The sequence below is a fragment of the Myxocyprinus asiaticus genome, chromosome 13, assembly GCF_019703515.2.
Source record: "Myxocyprinus asiaticus isolate MX2 ecotype Aquarium Trade chromosome 13, UBuf_Myxa_2, whole genome shotgun sequence".
Classification (NCBI taxonomy): Eukaryota; Metazoa; Chordata; class Actinopteri; order Cypriniformes; family Catostomidae; genus Myxocyprinus; species Myxocyprinus asiaticus.
In genome coordinates, this window is record NC_059356.1 from 48,050,873 (window position 1) to 48,075,102 (window position 24,230).

At 39.2% G+C, this 24,230-nt stretch overlaps 2 protein-coding genes across 3 annotated transcripts in view; both read right to left on the minus strand.

Annotated features, from left to right (window-relative positions):
- Positions 1–984: 984 nt before the first annotated feature.
- On the minus strand, positions 985–18,347 carry LOC127449915 (jupiter microtubule associated homolog 1-like). The gene is made up of 5 exons (XM_051713544.1): positions 18,169–18,347; positions 14,806–14,945; positions 10,467–10,582; positions 8,281–8,308; positions 985–1,451 (listed from the first exon to the last, which is right to left on the minus strand). Exons 1-5 carry the CDS (start codon positions 18,222–18,224, stop codon positions 1,333–1,335), a joined length of 459 nt encoding a protein of 152 aa, XP_051569504.1. The 5' UTR covers positions 18,225–18,347; the 3' UTR covers positions 985–1,332.
- A 2,239-nt stretch (positions 18,348–20,586) lies between these two features.
- LOC127449917 (small ubiquitin-related modifier 2) overlaps positions 20,587–24,230 on the minus strand; it is a 7,486-nt gene continuing 3,842 nt past the window's right edge. The window contains exons 3-4 of one of the 2 annotated variants that reach the window (XM_051713548.1): positions 22,273–22,344; positions 20,587–21,340 (exon numbers count right to left, since the gene is read on the minus strand). In XM_051713548.1, the coding sequence (XP_051569508.1) occupies positions 21,278–21,340; positions 22,273–22,344 (135 nt within the window). In that variant the 3' untranslated portion in view covers positions 20,587–21,277. Of the gene's footprint in view, positions 21,341–21,929; positions 22,173–22,272; positions 22,345–24,230 lie in introns of those variants that run through there. The other variant, XM_051713547.1, reaches the window with a different exon arrangement.

The following is a 24,230-nucleotide window of genomic DNA, read 5'->3' on the forward strand; positions in this document are numbered from 1 at the left end:
AAGCATTGGTAAAAGTAGACGTCATAAGTTCTAGGATCACAACCCTGTTAGCACACGTACATCTCCGAGATGTCCATTTTATATCTTTTAATCTGGAAAGCGTCAATCTAATTAACATCTGCTAAACATCTCAAAAAGATCAGATTTACAAACATTCTGAATCGTAAATGCCTCCGAGACATCTGATGAATGTCTTATTGACATTCGAGAGCAATGTCTAATAGATGTATTGCAGATGAGCAAACAACCTAAAAAATATGTTTTCCAGATGTAAACACATCAAATAGACATCTGGGTGACGTTTGTTTGCTATCAGGGATTATTCCCGGTTATCAGAGGCTGAGCTCGTAATGGCATACTACCCATACTACTTCTGCCATATGTTTCTATGGCAGAAATAGTATGGTAGTATGCCATTCCGAACTCAGCAAGAATCATTAGTTGTACAGAGTGAGACGGCGATGTCACGTGGTGCGTGTAACTTTTCTCAGCGCTGCTCTGGATGGCCCAGTCACAGATGTTCCTAATTGCTGCATAAGGGCGTTTACAAATGTATTTATGGAGACTGCAGAGCCAGATATCTACATCTCATGTTCCAACCCTTGAAATTAAGAAATTTAAATGAGCATAATCAGATCTGAATGTGTCTCAATGGAAGTGTCCCTTGGATAGACAAACTTTGGCCTTGTTCTAAATGAAATATTAGCTTACTACTTACTGAAAACTGTGCAGTAGCCTATACATGGTCTACCATTTTTTTTTAAACTGTCTTAATGCAATATGCGATTATCAACAAATTGTCATTTACCAAGTTTTTCCACAACGTCTCAGTTGAAAATTCAGACTTTACGAGTTGAATGGAACACAGTATAAACAAATTCTTTAATATCACAACATACTGATCAACTTCAATAACTTCACATGTGTGTCAGCAACACTTGAAAATTGACATTCCAAGCAATTAACACTCAACTGAACCAAACATTGAAATTCATATCAATCTTTATTTGTACTTAGAAATTTTGCGCAACAAATGTTTTTTTTCTTTTGTCCTTTTTTCCTTGTATGATGTACACCAGGGCAGACTGATAGTCGATGTGAATCTCTCATGCCTTGAATCCTGCAGGAGTGGCTGAAACTGACCTCTTACATAAAGTGCTTCTGTCAACAAACGCTTCTTTTTTTTTTTTTTGCAATAGAAAAAATGAAACGATGGTGAAGGACAAATTTTCCATGGCTCACAATAATAGTGAAGGAAGAGGGAATTCCTTAAAAAAAACAATAGATAGAGAAAAGACAGATAGAGCAGAGAAAGTTCAATGAAAGACCGTTTCAGCCCAGGATCAGACTGGATTTGCCACCGGGAGGGTTCCTCCGGCCAGAGGGGGCGCCAGCAGGCACCGAGGCGGCAGAAGACTGTGCGGCGTCCTCTTTCGGCTCCGGGGCCTCATCTAAACACACACAGAGCAGCAATAGTTAGGATAGCGATAGAGCTCACAACACCCAAATTTCAGTAATTGATACCAATCCCAGTGGCATTTCATTTTTCTCAATACCACAGCAAAATCCTTTACATTTACTTAATTTTTTAAAGCTGATGTAACTTTTTCAGTGTTCTAATACTTCCTTCTATCCCAGCTTAATATGCAGATACAACTATCCCTGTTAGCACACATAAATCCAAGATGTCTGTTTTAGATCTTTTCATCAGGAAAGCATCAATCTAATTAACATCTGCTAAACATCTTTAAAAGATCCGATTTACAAACATTCTGAATCATAAACGTCTCAAGAGACATCTGATGAATGTCTTACTGACATCAGAGAGCTAACGTCTTGTAGACATATTGCAGATGATCAAACAACCTAAAAAAATAAGTCTTCCAGACGTGTAAACACACATCAAATCCCAGTTAGCACACGTACATCTCCGAGATGTCCGTTTTAGATCTTTTCATCTGGAAAGCATCACAGTCTAATAAACATCTGCTAAACATCTTCAAAAGATCAGATTTACAAACATTCTGAATCATAAATGTCTCAAGAGACATCTGATGAATGTCTCACTGACATCCGAGAGGAAATGTCTTATAGACGTATTGCGGATGAGCAAACAACCTACAAAATGAGTCTTCCAGATGTAAACAAACACATCAAATAGACGTCTGGGTGATGTTCATGTGCTATCAGGGTTAAGTCATTCAGAGGTTAATTTTCTCAAACCGTGAATGTTTGGTCTCTGTGGCACTATAAAATGACTGTGTTTGTTTGGAGCGCCCCACTTAGACCCGCCCCCAACAATGTTACTCAACCAATGGCATGAGTTGGGGGCGGGGCTATCTGACTGTTGAATAACTGCAGATGAGGGGCGTTTTTAAAAACATTATTTTTGCACTTCCGTTCGGTGGCGCTATTGTCATAGAAATTATATAATTTAGCTTTAAGTAAACGTATTCAGCCGTCTTGATTTTTCCGGAACTTTTTCCACATTACATTTTTGATGTCATTGAAATAAATGGAAATATATAACAATTAATTTCATGTGTTAATTGCTAGTACAAAAACAATTATGTTTTTTGCAAAATATTTGCATCATGGGAGTGGGTGGTCGCTGCAGAGCTCTTTTGGTGCACTTTGTTTGCTATAATTCTGATTGGTGGATCTTTCTCTTCAGCATCATGGGTAGTGAAGTTCTTCACCAGAAATTCCACTATTACATTTTTTTTGTTTTTTTTTGTTGTTGAAATAACGTGGACTGATGGTTTCAACAGAAGCATATTCCATTGATTAACAACCTCGGAGTTCATGGTAGTTCTGTCCGTTACATTTTCATAAGCCATAACTGACTGCATTTAAATTAATCTAACTTTAACCAAGAAGCACAATGGACTGGTCACATTGAGAGCTTACTCAAACAGCGTGGTTACCCGAATTAAATTGGTACTTGGTCCTACTGATAGTCTTAAAAGTCAAAATGTAAGAAGTACTGGTACTTATCCATTACTGGAAAAACAACTGCAAACTCAGTGAGCATATCAGTATTGGGTCTCTAATGAATTTTAATGTCTGTATATTTGCATTTTATGGTGATGGGAGTACAGATGTACACCTAAAGATCCCATAAGTGTAACGTCTCACCATTCAGCCTGATACAGAGGAAATATTGTTTATTTCCTGCAGGAAGTGCTCTGTTCTTTCTGGTCATAGGTGCGGTTCAGCCAACGATTTCAATGTTTAGAAAAAAATAAAATAAAAATCACGATATAAATGATACATTGTCATTTTTTATAATTTAGCCAATGTTCTACATCTAGATGATCGTGTGTGTTGCTAAAAACACAAGCAGTTTGTCAAAGATATACACCATTGAGTGAAATAGCAAGCTGAATCACAGTCATGAAATCAGACGGTTTGGAAGTATTAGCTGGCTAACAGCTTCATAAGCCCTGCAGTCGCATAAATCAGTAATGAAACGTAATTTAATGCAAAATGAAACTACTTTAATATTTGACAGTCTTTACTGTGTGATTATTAGATATACATCAATACTGATTTGATTAAGAATGCCTGAATGCCTATAACTAGACAGCATGCAGATTATATACATTTAGACATCGCATAGATCTAACATTTTGAAGAATTTGTCCCATCTGCTTATACATTAACGGCTGTGTTTGCTTTAATATCTTGACAGCGCAGATTTAATCCCATCTGTTTACACTCTCATAATTCATTAACAGCTGTGTTTACATTAATATCACCTAAAGAGGGGTATTCTGATTAAAAACAGCGCAGAGTCACATGCAGGAGCGCTGCATTCATCACAAGACACAAGCGCATGGGCAGTCACTGACACAATGAAGTAATCTATACGACTTCAGTGGTTTAATCAATGTCTTCTGAAGAGATACAGTTGGCTTAGTGTGAGAACAAACTAGCCGCTTTTTATTTTCCGATTCAGACATCGGAAATCTCAGTATCGGCCGATACCGATCCCAAGCCGATACCAGTGTTGTTTTTTTGCATAATCAGTTTAGAATATCTTTACATTATTGAGTGGAACTAATTGGAAGTACTCTTTAATATGTAAAGAAACACAATCCTCTAACTACACATTATTTCAATATAAATGTATAGCTTATTAATAAACACTTTATTATTAACTAGTATACTGGATAATGTAGCAGCAAAATTAACAGTAATTCCAGTTTTCATGTCTTCAGTCGAAAAGAAACCAGTGTTTTATTTTTGCCTTTTTCTTCTTTTTTCCCCCAAAAATGTTTCAACTTGCATCTGGACTTTAAAGGACTCGGATCTCTTTTATTGTTCAATTTAGTTGTAAGACATCAGTCCACTATTCATTCACACAGTTATCTTTTGGATCCCATTCAACTGTTATAAATTGTAAACAAATATTAGATGACAATAATACATTGTTTATTAATATTCTTATTATTGACTTAATTGTAATTTTAAATATAACAGTATTATATTTAATCTGTGCACTTTTTAAACCCTCAGGCTTTTATTTTGACATTCTGAACTCTCCAGGAAGTCCTGTATGTGTCTGTTTGTAGGCAAGTTCACAGCAGTTTAATTCGGTTCTTATTCAAATTCAAATGCACCTCCGGTGCCGTTCTAAACGCATATTATAAGTGAACCGAACTATTGAGCATCTACATCTGAGATGCTGTTTTTGAGTAGCGCTCAAAAATAGCCGCGAGTGCATCACCAGCCTGTGCGTGAGTTTGTGTCAACAGAGCAGCACCATTCACTAACGCGCTGGCGCTGCGCATACTATATATTTACTTATTAAACACAGCCTTTTGTGATTCACAGAGCTATCGCACGTCTTCAAGTGGCTTTGAATAAAATGCACGAGTCATATGAACTGCTTTAATGGTGTTTTTATGGTTCTTTTATGTCATTTTTGGAGCTTGTAACGAATATGGCTAACACACCGTATCGGAATTGGATCGAGCTCGGACCGATACCCGATCAGTCTGAAAGCTTCAGTATCGGAGCCGATACCGATCCAGGAACTGGATTGCTTTAGAAGACATGGATTAAACCACTGGAGTCTTATGGATTACTTTTATGCTGCCTTAATTTGCTTTTCGGAGCTTCAAATGTCTGGCCACCATTCACTTACATTGAAAGGACATACAGAACAGAGATATTCTTCTAAAAGAAAGAAAGTCATACATATCTGGGATGAGGGTGCGAAAATGAGAGAATTTTCATTTTTGAGTGAACTATCCCTTTAATGAAGCTTTCAAGTCATGTCAGAATGATCATTTATGAGATTAGCGTACATGAACAGCACCACAAAGTCGTAAATCCAGTGAGATTGTCTTGGAGTGCCGATTTTCTTAGATGGGGGCATGCCAATTTAAGAAGCATGGCAAGAATCAAGCAAATTGGTGACTGTACAGTTTAGATCGAATGTAGTTTTTGTCCTATTGATGAATAAAGCTTGCCAGAAAATAAGACTCATTTATCTAGTTTATATGAGGTGAGGTCTTGTGCAACAAAATAACATTTCCCATCAGTATATGTGGCCAGACAAGAATGATCAAATAAGACACACCTAATATGCAATGTACATGTGAATACATGTACATGTTATTGCATTGGTGTTACAAAAAAAAAAAGTGAAAGATGAAAAATTGCAAAACAGGTCCTTTCAGTCCAACTAAAATCACTTGAACGCTCATTACATCGAAATTACGACTTCTGAACTTGTACAATAAGTAAGAACTTTCCATGAGGACTTGAATGCAGTTTAAACCACAACATAACTGATAGTGTTTATATTGGCAGTGTGTTAAACATACATGTGACTGGAAAAAGTCCATAACAAACTGTAACATTGAAGGAGGGGGACCAGTCATATTCAGTGACCAGAATAGAGACTAGGCTCTTTTCATTTGGGCCAATAAGCAAACACACAGCAACCACCTAGAACACCCTAGCAACTGCAGAGCTTGTCATTTTTTGCGGTGTTCAGTCGCAAAAGTAATGAAAGGCTCTAGAGTAAAAGTATCAATTTTCTCTTCAAAATGTAGTGTAGAAGTCAAAAGAAATATTTATACTCAAGTACAATACATTAAACCCCTCCCCCCGAACATTCAAACAAATCCCATTTTCCCAGCCTTCTAAAAAAAAAAAAAAAAAAAAAAAAAAAAAGTCACCTCCTCAAATGCCGCCACCCCGCCAATCTCCCCATACCACTCCCGAAACGAGGGTGCCCCAGCTGACTTCCAACCCCTGAGGGTGATTCGTCTGCCGATCATAACTTCGGCTAGGACCCAACTTTTTTAATTACTATCCCCAATACTAATAACCGCCCCATCGCCTAAGATACAGAGTCTGGGGCAAAATGAAAACCGAGTTCAATACGTCACACATAAAGCTCTGAACCCTCAACCAAAATTCTTGGATCTTAACACATCCCCAAAAAACATGGGTTGTGTCCCAGTCTTCTGATTGGCATCACCAACAGGTGAGTGTGTCTTTAAGACCAAGCCTATACAATCTAGAGGGGGTCCGATAGAATCTATGTAAAATCTTGCATCAGACGCACCCTTGCATCTCTAGATGTAGACTTGACCTTTTTAAAAATCCTAGCCCACACTCCCTCCTCCAATACCAAGTTTAAATCTTTCTCCCATAATCTCTTGAGAAGTTAAAGCTCCGTCCCCCAGACTCTGAATTAGCAGGGAGTAATACTCTGATGCCTCATGACCTTTTCCAAAAGCAGTAATCGCCACTTCGAGTATCTGCCGCTTTAGGGGGGTGTGTGCTACTCCCAAAAATAGTGCAGAGCAAGTGGCGCAGCTGTAAATACCTAAAGAACTGAGATCTGGGAATCCTAAAATGTTGAACCATATTTTCAAAGGATCTCAACACTAAACTCTCATATAGGTCACCGAGTGTAGTAACCCCCCCTCACAATCCACTCTGACCAGCAGAAAGGGGACTTAATAATACATAATTTAGGGTTCAGCCATATGCTTGAGGCAACAAATAAACGTCTGAATTAAACACTCTGGACACTTTTGTCCATACCGAGTGCAAATGCGAGATAACAGGGTGTAACTTAACTTCTCCGATTAGTTTGATTGATATGCAATGGCGAAATAGGGGCAAGAACTTCCTGTTCAAAACAAATTAGGGAGGGGCTCTCTCAGGTGGAAGCGACTAATGAGCCAAATGTCTGAGACCGAATGCATAAAACAATCTTGGGTAGTCCTAGCCCACCTTTGTCAATCGGCCTATGCAGCTTACTAAAATGTAATCTGGGACGTTTACCGTTCCACATGAAGGACTTTGCTATGCTATCAAATTGCTTGAAATAAGAGGGGGGGAGATCTACAGGGAAAGATTGTAGCATGTAGTTGAATTTTGGAATACAATTCATTTTAATAACATTAACCTTCACAATCATCGATAAATGTAATGAAGCCCACCTGTCCACATCGCTCGAAACACTTTATTAAAGGATCAAAATTAACACACAGATTTGCTGGGAATAAAATGCCCAAATACTTAATGCCCTGTTTGGGCCACTGGAAGGCTCCCAGCTGGAAAGCCGTTGATAAACTGTACTTAAGTACAGTTACAAAGTATTTGTACTTCGTTACAATACACCTCTGAAATGACCAATGCATAACGTGAAGGCAAATCATCATGTTACTTTAGACTCCACAGCCTTGGATTTTGAATGGAATTCTCTCACCGTCACCAAACTGATGGCAAAGTGATAATTATGTATTTACAAAACTGTAAATTTTCCTCTTGATGCCATGTTAATTTTTTTCAGATCGTTGAGCCTATGCAGTACATGGTAACTTTCATTTCAATTTTTGATTTGACATTTACTTAATGTTTTGTACCAATTTAGGTACACAGTGTTGAGTCTAATGTAAAATCTGTGTGCAAAGCAAAACCAGTTGAGAAGCACTGATCTAAATTAAGGAATGTGTGTTACTACAGCTGTCCTTAATGAGGAGTCCAGACCGAAACGGTGGCCAGCAGACGTGGAATCATGGAATATGTGTGTCCGTCTGTCTCTCTCATTAAAGGAGACGGAGGGAAAATTCCAGAACTAATGCACAACTTCACCGACCGTTTATTAGCCACATTCTTCAACAAATGTGAGTCATGCATTGCAGTTTACACTCAGGAGAAGAGAGGAAAATCAAAGCCTCGAACACTGGATTTTTGAGGAAGATTACAACAAAATACTGATATTTCCAGAAGTAAAATGATTCTCACCATTGTTGTCTTGTTGTTCTGGTTCATCCTGCAAAACAAGAGCAGATTTCCGATCAGATGTCTTAATGAATAGAAGCATGGACAGTATTTGTAAACCATTTCTTGAAGTGAAAAATCAGTACAAATTCAATCTGCTCTTCAGTTTGTTTAACTACTTCATGGCAACATGAAACACCATTCACAATGCATTTCACTTCTACACTGCAAAAACTGCATAAGACTTGGTTTCAGACCATAGATCTTGAAAATGGGTGTATTTTTTTCCACTTAAAGTGTAAATCTCTGAAAACAAGCTTAAATATCTATGGTATGACCATTTAAATATGAGTCTTGCATCAAGTAAACGGACCTTGTTTAAAAGTGTTTAGATATTGTATGGGAAACAAGGCAAAATACTTGTTAAAAATGTTTTTTTATTGTTGTTTTTTACAGTGTGACATTTCTGAAGGAAATTGTATTCAAGACTAAAATTGACATCGTAACACATTTTTAAATAAGTCTCATACTTTCCAGTACAAATATCTAAAACACTTTAAAACATCCATGAAAAGCAACACAACATAAGATATTTGGACTTTTTCCACTTTAAGTGTTTAAGTGTGAACATGTGAAAAATTTGTTTGAAAAAAAAAATAAAAATAATAATAATAATAATAATAATAATAATAAAAAAATATCTAAAAACAAGCCAAATATCTATGGTATGACCATTTAAATATTGCTTCAGGTATATTTATCTTGTTTCAAGGGATTGTTTGTTTGATTTTTACTGGAAAAAAAGACAAAAATACTTGTTAAAAATATGTTTAATTTGTTTGTAGTGTAACATTTCTTAAGGAAATTATATATACTCAAGACTAAATACGACTGATTAATTTTTAATTAGTATATTACTCGTTTTCCAGAAAAAATATCTAAAAATCCTTGTGCACTCTTCATTTTAGACCAACAATAAACGAGTAATTTTTTATTCAAGAAACTTAACACTAACTTAAAAAAAACAAATAAAATAAAAAAGTGCTCTGTGTTATAGTCTTACCAGTTCATTTGTGTGTTTGTTTGGTTGTGTGAAACATTTTCACTCTTGATGTTTTTTTTTTTTTTGTGGATTTTTTTCCCCTTTTTCTCCCAATTTGGAATGCCCAATTAACAATGTGCTTTTAAGTCCTCGTGGTCGTGTAGCGATTCGCCTCAGTCCGGGTGGCGGAGGACGAATCTCAGTTGCCTCCGCGTCGGAGACGGTCAATCCACGCATCTTATCACGTGGCTTGTTGAGCGTGTTGCCACGGAGACATGGCGTGTGTGGAGGCTTCACGCCATCCACCGCGGCAACCACGCTCAACTCGCCACGCGCCCCACTGAGAACGAACCACATTATAGCAACCGAGGAGGTTACCCCATGTGACACTACCCTCCCTAGCAACCGGGCCAATTTGGTTGCTTAGGAGACCTGGCTGGAGTCACTCAGCACACCCTGGGATTCAAACTAGCGACTCCAGGGGTGGTAGTCAGCGTCTTTACCACTGAGCTACCCAGGCCCCCTACGCTTGATGTTTTATAGTCTCACCTCGTCATTTCTGTGTGTGTTTGTTCTACATTGTGGCTGATTTATAATGTGACATTTCTGAATGAAATTATACTCGGGGATCATGAAAAACTGGGTGGATGCTATTGGTCGATATTTTGCCCCTCCCACACAGACTTCATTACATCAGCAGAACTGAGAATTCTTTTTGCAGAAAAGTCTGGGAAACAAACACCTGTAAAAAAGGCTAGCACCTTAGCAGAAGATAAAAGCAGAAAGAACTTCCTCCAAAAGGACAAATAAATATTGTCTCTCTGTATAGCGAGCCGAGGCTTTGACTGACCCAGAGAACAGCTGTGGCGTCCAGAACTCCATCTGTGCGGCTGTTAGTTCTTACCACACCCAGCAGTGTTATTTAAGACACACAGTCAGTTAACACAGCACTACTGTGTGAGCCAAATACAGTTACAATAACAAAAGCCCCTCTGAGCTTACTGTACAGTATACCCAGCCAAACTGTGCTCTACTACACAATACCAAAGTTATCTTGATGTCCAATAAATGACTAATAATTAACTCACAAAACATTCCAATTTAGAAGCTCAGATGACCCTTATTCAGAACACATGAACCTTGTTTTATTGGACGCGTTTGAACTCACCACATTGTTGGCCTGTTGGTCGCCGCCGGGTGCGCCATTATCATAAACGATGGCGGGCTGGCACCGCCTCAGAGGGGCCGACGGCTCTCCACACAGAACGCCAGAAGCTTCTCCACCTGCGATGACATCACAACACTCAGGTGACAGTTTAAAATATCCTTTAAAATTAAAGAAATTATTATAATGCATGTCCTCTGTGGGCTTCCATATGTTTGGAAATTCTACTAAACATCTCCTTTAAAGTTCAACGGAAGAAGAATGTCAAACAGGTTGGGAACATTCATGAAGAGACTATATATCATGGAGACAATCAAACCAAAAGTTCAGTGAATCACAAGAATATCCTGTCTCACCACCTCTAGCCGACACTATGAACTTCCTGTCGCCCAATGGAGCCGCTCATTCAACAAACAGAGGAAATTTCAGAGTGAGATCTGCACAGATTAATGGGAGTCTCCTCCAGTCAAGTCTAACTAACAGACCACTCACTGACCGTATGATGCATAAAATATTGCACAAAACCACAAGAGCTTGCAAAATAACAACAAGCTCAATCTGATTGGCTACTCTGGCTAGCTTTGCACAATAGAGTGCAGCAGTGCCTGCCCACTTTCTCAACCGTCTTGGTTCCAAAAGTGTTTTTCCCATTAATTTTTCCATAGGGATTTCATAAAATCCTTTCATACTCCATTTTTCAGCTCCAAAGTGAATCCAAACATTACAAACTTTGATTTGAAACAAAAAATGTACTTGAAAATCAGACAAAAAGTCAAAAAGGTACAAGACTGTGCACTTAAACGTCTTTAATGAGGCAATGTACTACAATCCCATCAAGCATTGTGAATGACAATCAAATTAAAATCAATGGAAAAAAGTCAAACTTTTGATTAAAAGTTGTTGATTGTAAATATACATTACATTTAATGCAAAATATTTAGATATTTACTTCACAGTGCCTCATAGGAGTAGGCGGTCGCTGCAGAGCTCTTTTAATGAGCTTTGTTTGCCGCGATTCTCCGATTGGTGGATCCTTCTCTTCGGGATCATGGGTAGTGTAGTTCTTCACCAGAAATTGTACTAATAAACATGTTTTTTTTAATGAAGCTGAAATAACACTGACAGATAGCTTCAACAGAAGCATAAACGATCAATTAACAACCTCCGAGCTCACGGTAGGTCTGTTTTTAAAAGGCATTTTTATTTCCAGAACAGGACTATTGCACTCTATTATGGTGGAATAATCCATTTTTTATTGACCCGCCCATAACTGTAACAAATAACACTGAACTGTCATTGGTCATTTTTACATGTCAGTCAGACAGTCTCTTCCTGTCAAAGTGGACTAGAGGGAGACCGATATATCGGTTTGACCGATTAATCGGTGCTGATATTTGCTTTTCGGAACCATCAGTTATCGGCCAAAATCTATGCCAATAGTTGCCACCACCCACTACGGAAATGTTGGAGAATAATCGGCATTGGCTAGTAAATGTTTGTTTTTACTCGCCAGATTTTTGACAACATGCAAGCGAAATGCAACTGAAAAATAAAAAAAAAAAGATTACGAAAACCAAAAAGGGGGCATCATATAAATAAATAAATAAAATGTTATTTATATATATATATATATATATATATATATATATATATATATATACACACACACACACACACACACACACACAGTATACATACTGTATACATATGATTTCACGCAATATAGTATGCAAGATTGTACATTTTCATATTTCACTTTTGATTTTGCACAAATTTCACATTTTTTCAATTTATATGATGTCATGAATTTGCATTTTTAATAATGATACAAGCTGTTGTCACTGTTTGAAATTTCATACAAATTGAAAGGTTGGAACCTAATGAAGATAGAATTAATAATTACATTATAAAGATAATAATTCAAGTGCTACTATATCAAAACTACAGTGCAAAAACAAAAACAAAAAAAAAAACCTTTACCAAACATAGATTTGTTAAAGATTTGTATTTGTGAAATTGTCATATTTACAATGTTTTCTGAAGTTAAATTATTGCATAATCTATGGTTGTACTTATTATATTCACGTATTTACACATGCCTGGGTCTTGTTTTTGGATACAAAATACACGGAACGAAGCAAAAGGAAACTTTGACTTGTATAATGTGCTTGTACAAATACTTATTGTACACGTTCTCAAATTCAAATCTACATGCTCTCGAGTTTTGCAACACTTTTACCTTCTAACTAAAGGTCCAACAAATTACTGGTCTGTAGGCTTGCTTTAAAAACGGAGAATGCTGAAAATGAATAGTCCGTGGAACAGTTTGACCAAAATCAGAGTTGACGTTGTTAAATACAATGTCAGTGACATTCCAAGGCTCAACTAAAGTGATGGAGACAGCACGATCACGACAGATCCGGACCCACTGCAGCCAAATAAGGTCAATTTCCTTCAGGGCGCAAACTCGCTGTATAAGACGAGGCTGAATCCAGGTTCCTAATTGCCGCCTTCTTGTTCGGTAGAAGGATCGTGGCGCTCAAGTTCTTCTTTGCCACAACTCAAGCTCTGGGGAGTAAAATCGTAATTTTTACTCGCCAGTGGCTAGTAAAAATCCTATTTTAGTCGCATATGCAAGTGATTTACTCGCTATTTTAATCCACTATCGGCTGACCTCTAAAGTGAACCAGACTTTGTGCTGATAGTCAAAAGACTGGCTATGCTAGACTTCCTCCTGATAATGCATGCTTGCAGCAGGATTCAACAACACCCAGATCAAAGCATTTTAAGAAAGAAAGAAGAGAGATATGAATGACACCTGCCTAAGTGAAGCATTACCGCCAAATCAAAAGCTGAGCCATAAGTGCAGATTATCCTCATCTAAACGATTATCTGTGTATGAGCTTGTGCAGAGCTAATCGCACCACTACTGCAACCCAAACCAGCTGTTGTCTGCATTCAAATCACCCTCAATTATCTACAAACAAATAGCATAGTTCCCTTTCAAGAGATCCTCTTTCCAACACTACACATCCTAACACAAAGCCCATTTCTAAAGCTAATCGAGCTATCTTGCCGTCTACATAGTGAGCTCCCTTCAAAGGCAGAGAGAATTTTGCCACAATATGGTCTCTTAGAAGGCAGCATATTACTGCTGGCTAGCTTTTGGAATAGCCGTCTTGTCACAAGTGCAACTATAGCCGCTTTTCCACCATTGGGCCAAACAGTTCTCGTCGCAAAACCGTACCATTCCATGCCGATCCTGGCCAGCTGGCACGGTTAAGGTTTCTTTTTTCCACTGTGGTACGTAACAGATCCGTCTTTTGGCGACGCCGTGAGAGGTAAACAGCAAAGACACGGACCATGTTGTAAAAAGGACAGTAAAGAGAGAAAGGCACGAGGTTTTCCCATCATTTGCTGAGGGCTTGTGTTTGCCACCGGACACGAACATGCAGAAAGGTAAAAGTTCCCAGACTACCTAAAAAGGATATTTATTGACAAAATATTATACAAGTATAACATGAAAATAGAATATGAGAATATATCAATGTATTTTGAGTTTAAATGAGCTAGTAATCTACTTCCCTGACGAAAAAGGCATGCAGAAAAATAATTGTTGGCTACAATACTAGTTAAAAATAAAATCATGAAGATACACTAAAGGAGTCGCCACATACTTAAGCCATTCACCTGCACGGTTGAGAACGGCTGAGTACGGTTAGCTAACCGTGCAGAGAATTCCAGGCCGAGAACGGTTTGTAATCATGCCGTTTCCGAACCGTGCTCCAGTGGAAATGCTACCGTACCCGTTCCGTACCCAGAACCGTTCAGCCCGATGGTGGAACAGCAGCTTATGATGCCTTAAAATGATAGAGCAGATAGGCAGTTCACATTGGGAGTTTGTAACAGCTGACTGCTCTTGGTGTGTGCATATCCAACTGGTCTGGATGCATCATTATGATGTCATACAGTATCATGCTCTATTTCATGACTTTCACACCTTAGAGCTTGAGTCACTTCCTGAATCACTGGACAGTCAGGATATTTGTCCAGGAAATTACATCATGCAAATGATATGCTGACACACTTGTGGCCATCTGTGAAAGCAGCATTAGTTTTTCCCTTTGAGGGACAAATAACAGTAGGTTAACCATGGAAAAAATCATAAATCTAACTAGGTAAATTCACAGCATGCTACATTGCAACTGCAACTTCTCTCAAGGCATAGGATAGGTTTATAATGGTAACAGACAGAAGTCGTTATTCACCGAAAATTTCAATTTTTGGGTGAATGACCCCTTTAATTTCAGGTACCTAAAACCAACTGTGTGTGAGTGTGTACCTGGTGGGTTGTTCCTCCGGTGCGCATGGGGGTCGTCAGGTTCAGCAAAGATACTGGAGGCCATCTTGTTTTTGCGCACTGGTTTCTCCTCGTCTGTACCGAAGGAAATATTAGAAGCTCCGCCGGGGGGACGCAACACCCTACGAGACATACGTCAACAGAATAACACTCAGTACCACCATCAACAATAAATAAAAACACAACGCATGCTTGATGGCAATTATGCACAACTGCCCATTCATCTGAAACAAAAAAAACTTTTGAAAACTGATAAAGGTACAAGGCTGGGTACTTTTTTTTTTAATAAGGGAATTAACTACTCATCATCCACTGAAGCATTGTGAATGACAAATTGAAATCAGATGGCAGGGCTCAACAAATAATTTCTTTTTTGCTATCTGGGGGGGGGGCATCAGGCCCACATTAACACACAGGCTTACCAGGCGGGACCATTAACGGCATCCGTCACCTTTTTCATGAGATGTTTGCACGAGGAATGCATGTAAACGCGTTCGGTGGGAGACTGTGATATAAACACGGAGACAGTAAGCAACAGTGAAAATCATCCGTGTAGCGCATCGTCATAGAGTAACACCTCACTGTCCCCCTAGATTCCCCCCTAGAAACTTCTCCATCCCGGTGTAATGAAGAGACAACCACTTCCCCACCCTACAGATCAAAATGCCCTGCCAAAGATGGCATCTTAGTACCGGCCCTGTATCCCAATCAGAAAAGTAGTTCAAATTTGTACTTGCCAAAATTGCAGATAATACCTGCCAAAATGATCAATAGCCTCACTATGATAAATTATATTTAATATTAATAATAATGATGAGTGGGCCTGGGTAGCTCAGCGAATATTGCCGCTGACTACCACCCCTGGAGTCGTGAGTTCGAATTCAGGGCGTGCTGAGTGACTCCAGCCAGGTCTCCTAAGCAACCAAATTGGCCCAGTTGCTAAGGAGGGTAGAGTCACATGAGGTAACCCCCTAGTGGTCGTGATTAGGGGTTCTCGCTCTCAATAGGGTGCGTGGTGAGTTGCGCATGGATCGTGGAGAGTAGCATGAGCCTCCACATGCTGCGAGTCTCCACGGTGTCATGAGTAGCGAGATAAGATGCGCGGATTGACGGTCTCAGAAGCGGAGGCAACTGAGACTTGTTCTCCACCACCCGGACTGAGGTGAGTAACAGCGCCACCACGAGGACCTACTAAATAGTAGTAGGACATTTCAAATTGGGAGAAAAGGGGACAATAATAATAATAATAATAATAATAATAATAATAATGATGACTTATTAATATAATTATAGTAATAATACAAATTAGTAATATTTTGTGCCAACTTTTTTTTTTATATATATTTTTGTTGTTTTTTAATTTTATAAGAAGATAATTTACTCTGCCAAAAATTAGGCACACATAATTGATTAGGATTTTAAATGAGCTATAATAGTTAGAAATTATCCAACTAAACTATAACTCCATGATAGCAAAGGTAATGTTCTCAAACTGGCTAACACCGATTATGTTTTGTAGAAATTGCATCAGCAAGAATGGGCATTACGAAACTATTATCCCCAGTTATTATTGCAAATTAAAAACCCATTTTATTAAATTGTAAAATATAACATTTACCTTTATACCCCACACATCTACAGCTGACTAGAGTTGACCTTATCTGCTCTGACAAGGATCGGATTCCGTTGTTATCTGGTTTTCATTCAGCACACATGTGAATTCATTAAACAAGACACAAGGGTGGGCGAGAGCTCCGGCATCCACAAAGCCCGAATAAAAAGTGGTGGGCCCGTGACTGATGTGGCTGAGGGAAGTCCAAATCAATGCTTTTGAAAAGCAAAATGCTGCCCTGAGCTGAACGCCCCCGTGGGATGCGACCAGCTGACACCCGGTGGCAGCTGTCAGGGTCGAGCTTGAGCCCCATCCAAACGCAACTTTCTGCTCATTCCGTGAATAAAATCGACGATGGAGCACACAGGAGATTATAAAACCAGTGCGCAGTTAACCTGCCTTCTGGATAGATTGGTAAAAGAGATAATGCATTAACCAGACAAAACCTTGGGATCCATTCAGGGGACTTTATTAGAGAAGGCCATTCGCTGGAGACCCCACCCAAACATGATCCACAGCCACACAGGAGACACATGGCATTAAAAATCCTTCATCCAAGACATCCAAGCCCAAGATCCGTCCTTGAAAAGATCATCAAATCAGACTGTCCAATAAACATCCCAGATTTGTGCTTGACCTACATTTCATCTCAACACTTCATCCAATTGAGGGGAACCCCAGACACGCAATATAAAAGGTTAAATCTGAGAAAATTACTTATTTTTAGCTCAATCAATGTTTAAAATCAACCAGAAAGAAAATGCATGCATGCATTATATATATATATCTGTCAGAGTGACAACATGTTGCATCAATATGCACATCAGGACATCTCATTTTAGGATTAATAATCAACGCAATAGCATAATCCTGATTTAAATACAACAAGATTAAACACAATAAACCACTTATTTTTCTGTTAAGCCACTAATATTTTAAGCAGAAGCCATGCAACATGTTTGACATGCAAATGCATGACTTCATCTGCATGCATTCCTCCCTGGAAGTTGTTGATATCTTAAAAATGTATCTCACACACTTTAAAAAATATGAGTTTGGATCACAAAGCTTTGGCCAGACATCCAAACCGTCAAATGCATTTGGTTGGTTGGAAGAAATTCAATGCAACTGCTCCAACCCTTGTATCAGAAACCTTTTAAGGACAATGGAGCGTGTATTTTTGGGCAGGAGCTTGAGGTTAGACACTGCATGGTCATATGACTTAGATTAAACTGCAAAATCCAAAAGAGAGAAAACATCCATTCACTGGATCATAAAAGACGACAATGCATGCAATGCAAACACAAACTTGAGAGCAAATCTTTTTTTTGAAAGGCCAGTTGAGATGGTTCAGTGGCAGTCTGCCATCAACATCAAAAAGCACCAGACATCTGTTCATACACATGCCAAATCTGAATATAATGTGTCTGGACTGGATCTCAGACCAGAATAAGGGTGGATGGGTCTTCATACCTATGAGGAAGAGGATGGTGATGATGGTGGTCGACAGTCTGGATAAATTCAGATTAAATCCGAACATTTTATAAATCCAAAATCGATTAAATCCATATAATGAGGCATGCATGCATCCTTTGGATCCATGCATTGGATGAAGAATCCAGCAGGCCGTCTTCTTCACTACCATCATCATCATCAATATCTCTTCCAGCTCTAAGATCTGCTTTTCTTTTGTTCGCGTGATGAACCCAATAAACCCGGTTAAACACATTTACCTGGAGCTGTTTTTGGCACCGGGCTCCATGCCTTGGAAAGTGGTCGTCGTGGTCATGTCGGCCGGGGTGTTGTGCTCGCTAAAGCGCGTTATAAACCTTCAGCTGGGCTAAATCCGTGTAAATCCTTTATCCCGCATGGACTCCGCCCGGACCAGCTGAAACCCGAGCGCAGCGACGCGGGCCTTTAGACCAGCCCACGAAACCCCGCCCACTGAGGCGAGGCGCGACGTGATTGGACAGATGAGGGTGGTCCGTGGCATTTGATTGGAGCATCGATTGTCAATCTGTCAATAGCCTGGATGACTCTTTTCATGAGGGTTTTTGTCATGTGGTTTCCTGCATAATCATCAACTAAAGCATGCTATGTGAATAAAATGCTTGCTTTGTGATTCAGATATTACAAAATACTTTAACATTTAATTTTAAAAGCTCTTTTAAACCGGAGAAGTCCAATATTCTTTAACAAGACATCACTTTGCATTAGTCAATTTTAGTTTGTGAGAAATAATTACAACAATATTTGAATCCTGTGGAAAAACCAGCTAAAGCTGGTAGCTGTGTTTTTGGAACATGGTAGCTGGTTTAAGCTGGCATTAAACTGGTCGAAGCTGGCCAAGCAGATACCATACCAGCTCAAGCCTTTTTTATGGTAGATGGTAGACGACCAGCTCATGATCAGCTTAAACCAGCTTGGACCAGTTTATGACCATCTTAAACCAGCTTATGACTAGCTTCGACCAGCATATGACCATCTTAAACCAGTTTATGACCAGCTTCGACCAGTTTATGACCAGCTTCGACCAGATTATGAATATTTTAAACCAGTTTGGACTAGTTTATGACCTGCTTGGACCAGTTTATGACCAGTTTGGACCAGTTTATGACCAGCTTAAACCAGCTTGGACTAGTTTATGACCAGTTTAAACCAGCTCATGACCAGCTTTGACCAGTTTATGACCATCTTAAACCAGCTTGGACCAGTTTATGACCAGCTTTGACTAGTTTATGACCATCTTAAACCAGCTCATGACCAGCTCGGACCAGCTCATGACCAGCTTAATCCAGCTTGGACCAGTTTATGACCAGCTTAAACTAGCTCATAACCAGCTTGGACCAGCTCATGACCAGCTTCGACCAGTTTATGACCAGCTTAAACCAGCTCATGACCAGCTTGGACCAGCTCATGACCAGCTTCAACCAGTTTATGACCAGCTTAAACCAGCTTGGACCAGTTTATGACCAGCTTTGACTAGTTTATGACCATCTTAAACCAGCTCATGACCAGCTCGGACCAGCTCATGACCAGCTTAAACCAGCTTGGACCAGTTTATGACCAGCTTTGACTAGTTTATGACCATCTTAAACCAGCTCATAACCAGCTTGGACCAGTTTATGACCAGCTTAAACCAGCTCATGACCAGCTTCAACCAGTTTATGACCATCTTAAACCAGTTTATGACCATCTTAAACCAGTTTATGACCATTTTAAACCAGCTACCATGTTCCAAAACACAGCTACCAGCTTAAGCTGGCTTTAATTATGTTGTTTTGCATACTTATAGTTAATTTGTATTTATTTATTAACAAATAAAAAAATATTATAATTATGCAAAACAACATAATTAAAACTGTTGCTATAATTTGAATATAAACATTTAAGTATCATTAAAGGAGTATTATGGGTTTAATGCATGTTAATCTCAATCAACAGCATTTGTGGCATAGTGCTGACTCGTCCCTCCTTTTCTTTAAAAAGCAAAAATGGAGGTTACAGTGACGCACTTACAATGGAAGTGAATAGAGCCAATATTTGGAGGGTTTAAAAGCAGAAATTTGAAGTTTATAATTTTATAAAAGCACTTACATTAATTTTTCTGTTAAAACTCATGTATTATTTGAGATGGACAGTTGATAAAAATGTTGTTTTTACAATCGTTTTAGGATTTGCATGGTTACATCGTCATTTGAAGAATTGGATATAACTTTACCCAGCAAAGTGATGTTATCACACTAAAATCATGTTAAGATATAATGTTTACATCATGTGGCTATACTTTTGAAATAGCGAACACTGGCCTCATTCACTTCCATTGCACGCACTGCTTTTTTTATTTTATTTTTTTATTTTTTTTTTGTGGTAATCAACATTACACCACAAATGCTGTCGATTGAACTTGTACTGAACCCGGACAAACTACTTTGACAAATAAAACATTTGACTTTTAAATGAATTAAAATCAATTGTAATTATGTAAAACTCCATAATTAAAATGGCTATGTGGTTATTATTAAATTAATATAATTAAATGATAATTTAATGTAATTGGGTTATATTATGTAAAACAATGGGGGGAAAAAGTCATGATTGGTATGAAAAGTATTCAGTCATTCAGTGCAATGGCCAAGACACATTTACAGTTTGATATAAACAGAATATTTTATTTTAACAAGAGATTAAACAATACAGACAGATGCTTGACTGGTCCAAAACATGAATTCACTCAAACACAGTCGAGTTAATGCGTGTTTAAGACCAGTGTCACACTATACATGACCACTACAATAATAATAAAAAAAAAAGTTTTAAAACTAATTTGTCTGAGCAGACGACAAAGAACCCATTTAAACTGCAGGTTTGTCTGCATCATGTGTAGCAGAACCGAATGTTTCTTTATGTTTTTTGAAACAGCCTCTGGGTGCTTATATTTGAACCAGATGTTGGGTTCAGATACAGAGAACAACTTCTAAACCCAAATACACAGCTGATAATCTCTGGACTATGATTCCTGATAGGGAAATATGTATTTGTTGGTCTGTACACAGATGACTAAGTCCATGAGATCGGTGACATCACAGCCGGGCGTTACACGTGTTCTCTTATCATTAGTGATCACTTGTTTCAAAACTCTGGGCTTGACATGTCAGATATTCCTGCAATAAACAATACCAATGTAATAATTACTGCAGCAGGAATCCTTTATGTACAAAACAAAGAGAAAGTGTTGAACTGAAACACTATACAACAGCAGTTACAGATAACCATGAGAGGAGAGGGGTGTGGGAAAACCAGGCAGAGCGAGGATGAGGAAGGGGTTGGTGACGGTCCGGATTAGTTGTGTCCTCCTGTCTGTTGCTGGAAAACATCAATTGTGTCTTCATCCTCCATTTCCAACTGCGGAAGACAAACATGAGGTCCTTTCTTTACTGTAATTATTAAACACAAGTCACGTGAGGTCAGTAGGACTCTCGTCCTGAGATTCACATCTGAACATTTCATTCGGAATTCCCGAGACTTCCTGTTGACTGAAATTCCATTCTAATCACAGCTCACTCCTGTGTGATGATGCATGTGTACACTAATAGCATCTTAATCCCATCTTGTTGGTCCACACTGACCGTGAAAGTGCTGTTTGACATGACACAATCTCAGCCAATCAGAAGATCTTTGATGTTTACATATCTGATGGCATTTGATATACAGTCATGAGGAGTGGGATTTTGGGCTGCCCAGCATGACGCTCCAAAAATAGAAACCAAGTAATGGACATTTTGTCTAGTTGCTTCTCAAAACTGGTTAAGACAAAAATACTTTTTTATGATTATTATTTAATTTATATATTTAATACAATTTTTGTATCGCTGAGGCTGAAGCACCCCCAGATCATCACCGATCCTCCACCAAATTTCACAGTGGGTGCGAGACACTGTGGCTTGAAGGCCTCTCCAGGTCTCCATCTAACCATTAGACAACCATGTGAAGGATCGGTGATGATCTGGGGGTGCTTCAGCAAGGCTGGAATCGGGCAGATTCGTCATTGTGAAGGACGAATGAATCAAGCCACATACAAGGATATCCTGGAAGAAAACTTGCTTCCTTCTGCTCTGACAATGTTCCCCAACTCTGAGGATTGGTTTTTCCAGCAGGACAATGCTCCATGCCACACATCCAGATCAATCAAGGAGGATCGCCGGATCAAGACCCTGTCATGACCAGTTGTCATTTTCTGCAAATAAATGCTCTAAATGACAATATTTTGGGGGGGGGGGGGGATTTGGGAGAAATGTTGTCAGTACTTTACAGAATAAAAGTCAGTGATGTCATACCTGTGCTGGCGTGTCTGTTTCGTTAATGGGCTGTCCGTCAAACCGGAATCGAATCTGCCTCATCGTCAATCCCTGTGAAAACAAGTTTACACAACCGTCTGAATATCCAAAGCTACTCAAATCCCAAAAACACAGTGAGAATTCCCGCTCAATAACAAGAAGAAACCATATCGCTCAGTTTCTCGTTCCCGCTACCTTTGCATAGATAAAGACCACTGATCGACTAACAACTCTCGCCTTGGTCGTTATTTCCCGAGGGGCGGTGCTGTGGACAAGGTTTTCCTGTTGTTTGAATGAAGCTCAACTGCAGGGCATGGATGTTTCCTTCCTCGTGAATGTGTGCCAGTAAAACACTGTCCTACATCTCAAAGCATCCACAATGAGATTATGAGCTGCCGCCTCTCTGCCAGCAAAACATGTTCCTGACCTACAGATCACACTGCTCCTCGTGTTTACAGCAGCGCGTGGCATGACTGCAGGACTCTACATGCTAATAAAGCATGTTCTGTGTACGAGTGTGTGTGTGCACAGCGAGCCCTTCGATATGAAGCAAAAGAGACTTTCAGAAGAAAAGACACCAGCCTGGCAAAGAGATCAATAAAGAACTCCGTTTAAAATAGATCTTTACACTTTATGAAGAAAATGCGAGTGCTGCTTGCCCATTGCTATTGCTATTTGGTAGCTAGGGTGTTCTGTGTGGTTGCCAGGGCATTGCGATGCGGTTGCTAAGGTGTTCAAAGTGGTTGTTAGCACATTGTTATTTGGTTGCTATTGTGTTCTGGGTGATTGCCAGGACATTGCTATGCAGTTTGTTAGGTGTTCTGAGTGGTTGTTAGCTTGCTGCAGTGGTTGCTATTGTGTTCTGGGTGGTTACCAAGGCATTGCTTTGCAGTAACTAAGGTATTCTGGGTGGTTGCCAGGGCACTGCTATGCAGTCGCTAAGGTGTTCAAAGTGGTTGTTAGCATATTGTTATTTGGTTGCTATTGTATTCTATGTGGTAACCAAGGCTTTGCTATGCAGTTACTAGGGTGTTCTGGGTGATTGCCAGGACATTGCTATGCAGTTTGTTAGGTGTTCTGAGTGGTTGTTAGCATATTGTTATTTGGTTGCTATTGTATTCTAGGTGGTAACCAAGGCTTTGCTATGCGGTTACTAGGGTGTTCTGGGTGATTGCCAGGACATTGCTATGCAGTTTGTTAGGTGTTCTGAGTGGTTGTTAGCTTGCTGCAGTGGTTGCTATTGTGTTCTGGGTGGTTACCAAGGCATTGCTTTGCAGTAACTAAGGTATTCTGGGTGGTCGCCAGGGCACTGCTATGCAGTCGCTAAGGTGTTCAAAGTGGTTGTTAGCATATTGTTATTTGGTTGCTATTGTATTCTATGTGGTAACCAAGGCTTTGCTATGCGGTTACTAGGGTGTTATGGGTGGTTGCCAGGGCACTGCTATGTGGTTGCTAAGGTGTTCTGAGTGGTTGTTAGCACGTTGCTATTCGGTTGTCAGGGTGTTCTGTGTGCTTTCTAATGCGTTGCTATGCAGTTTCTAGGGCATTCTGGGTGGTTGCCAGGGCATTGCTATGCAGATGTTACGGTGTTCTGACCTTGTTAGCTATTTGAATCTATGGCCAAACTGCTTTGTTGTTGATAACAGCTAAATATTTATCACTACATTAATTCACCTCTATATGTTCTTACAAAATGTTCAACAAAGAAAGCACTACAGGTAACAATGGAATATTAAAATGGCATTTCAAGCAGAAATATGTGTTGTTCACTACCTTTAACTGTTGAGGCCACGACCTCCGCAACCTGGTTATTTTTGCACAACATCACGACTGTCAAGTTGGCGTTTTCAAAGAATTCCGAGATTACAAATTGTGATTACGAATTCTCCATGTCCGAATCTAGTAATTACAGTAATTTCCGACATGACGTGAATGCACCATCAGCATGTTGCTTTTCG

Excerpts from the sequence above, each read along its gene's own strand:
- LOC127449915 (XM_051713544.1), bottom strand. The coding sequence starts at position 18,224 with ATGACCACGACGACCACTTTCCAAGGCATGGAGCCCGGTGCCAAAAAC. Across the intron at positions 8,309-10,466 it reads ACCAACAGGCCAACAATGTG|GATGAACCAGAACAACAAGA; the intron begins GTGAGTTCAAAC and ends CTTGTTTTGCAG. Across the intron at positions 1,452-8,280 it reads AGAACAACAAGACAACAATG|ATGAGGCCCCGGAGCCGAAA; the intron begins GTGAGAATCATT and ends GTGTGTGTTTAG.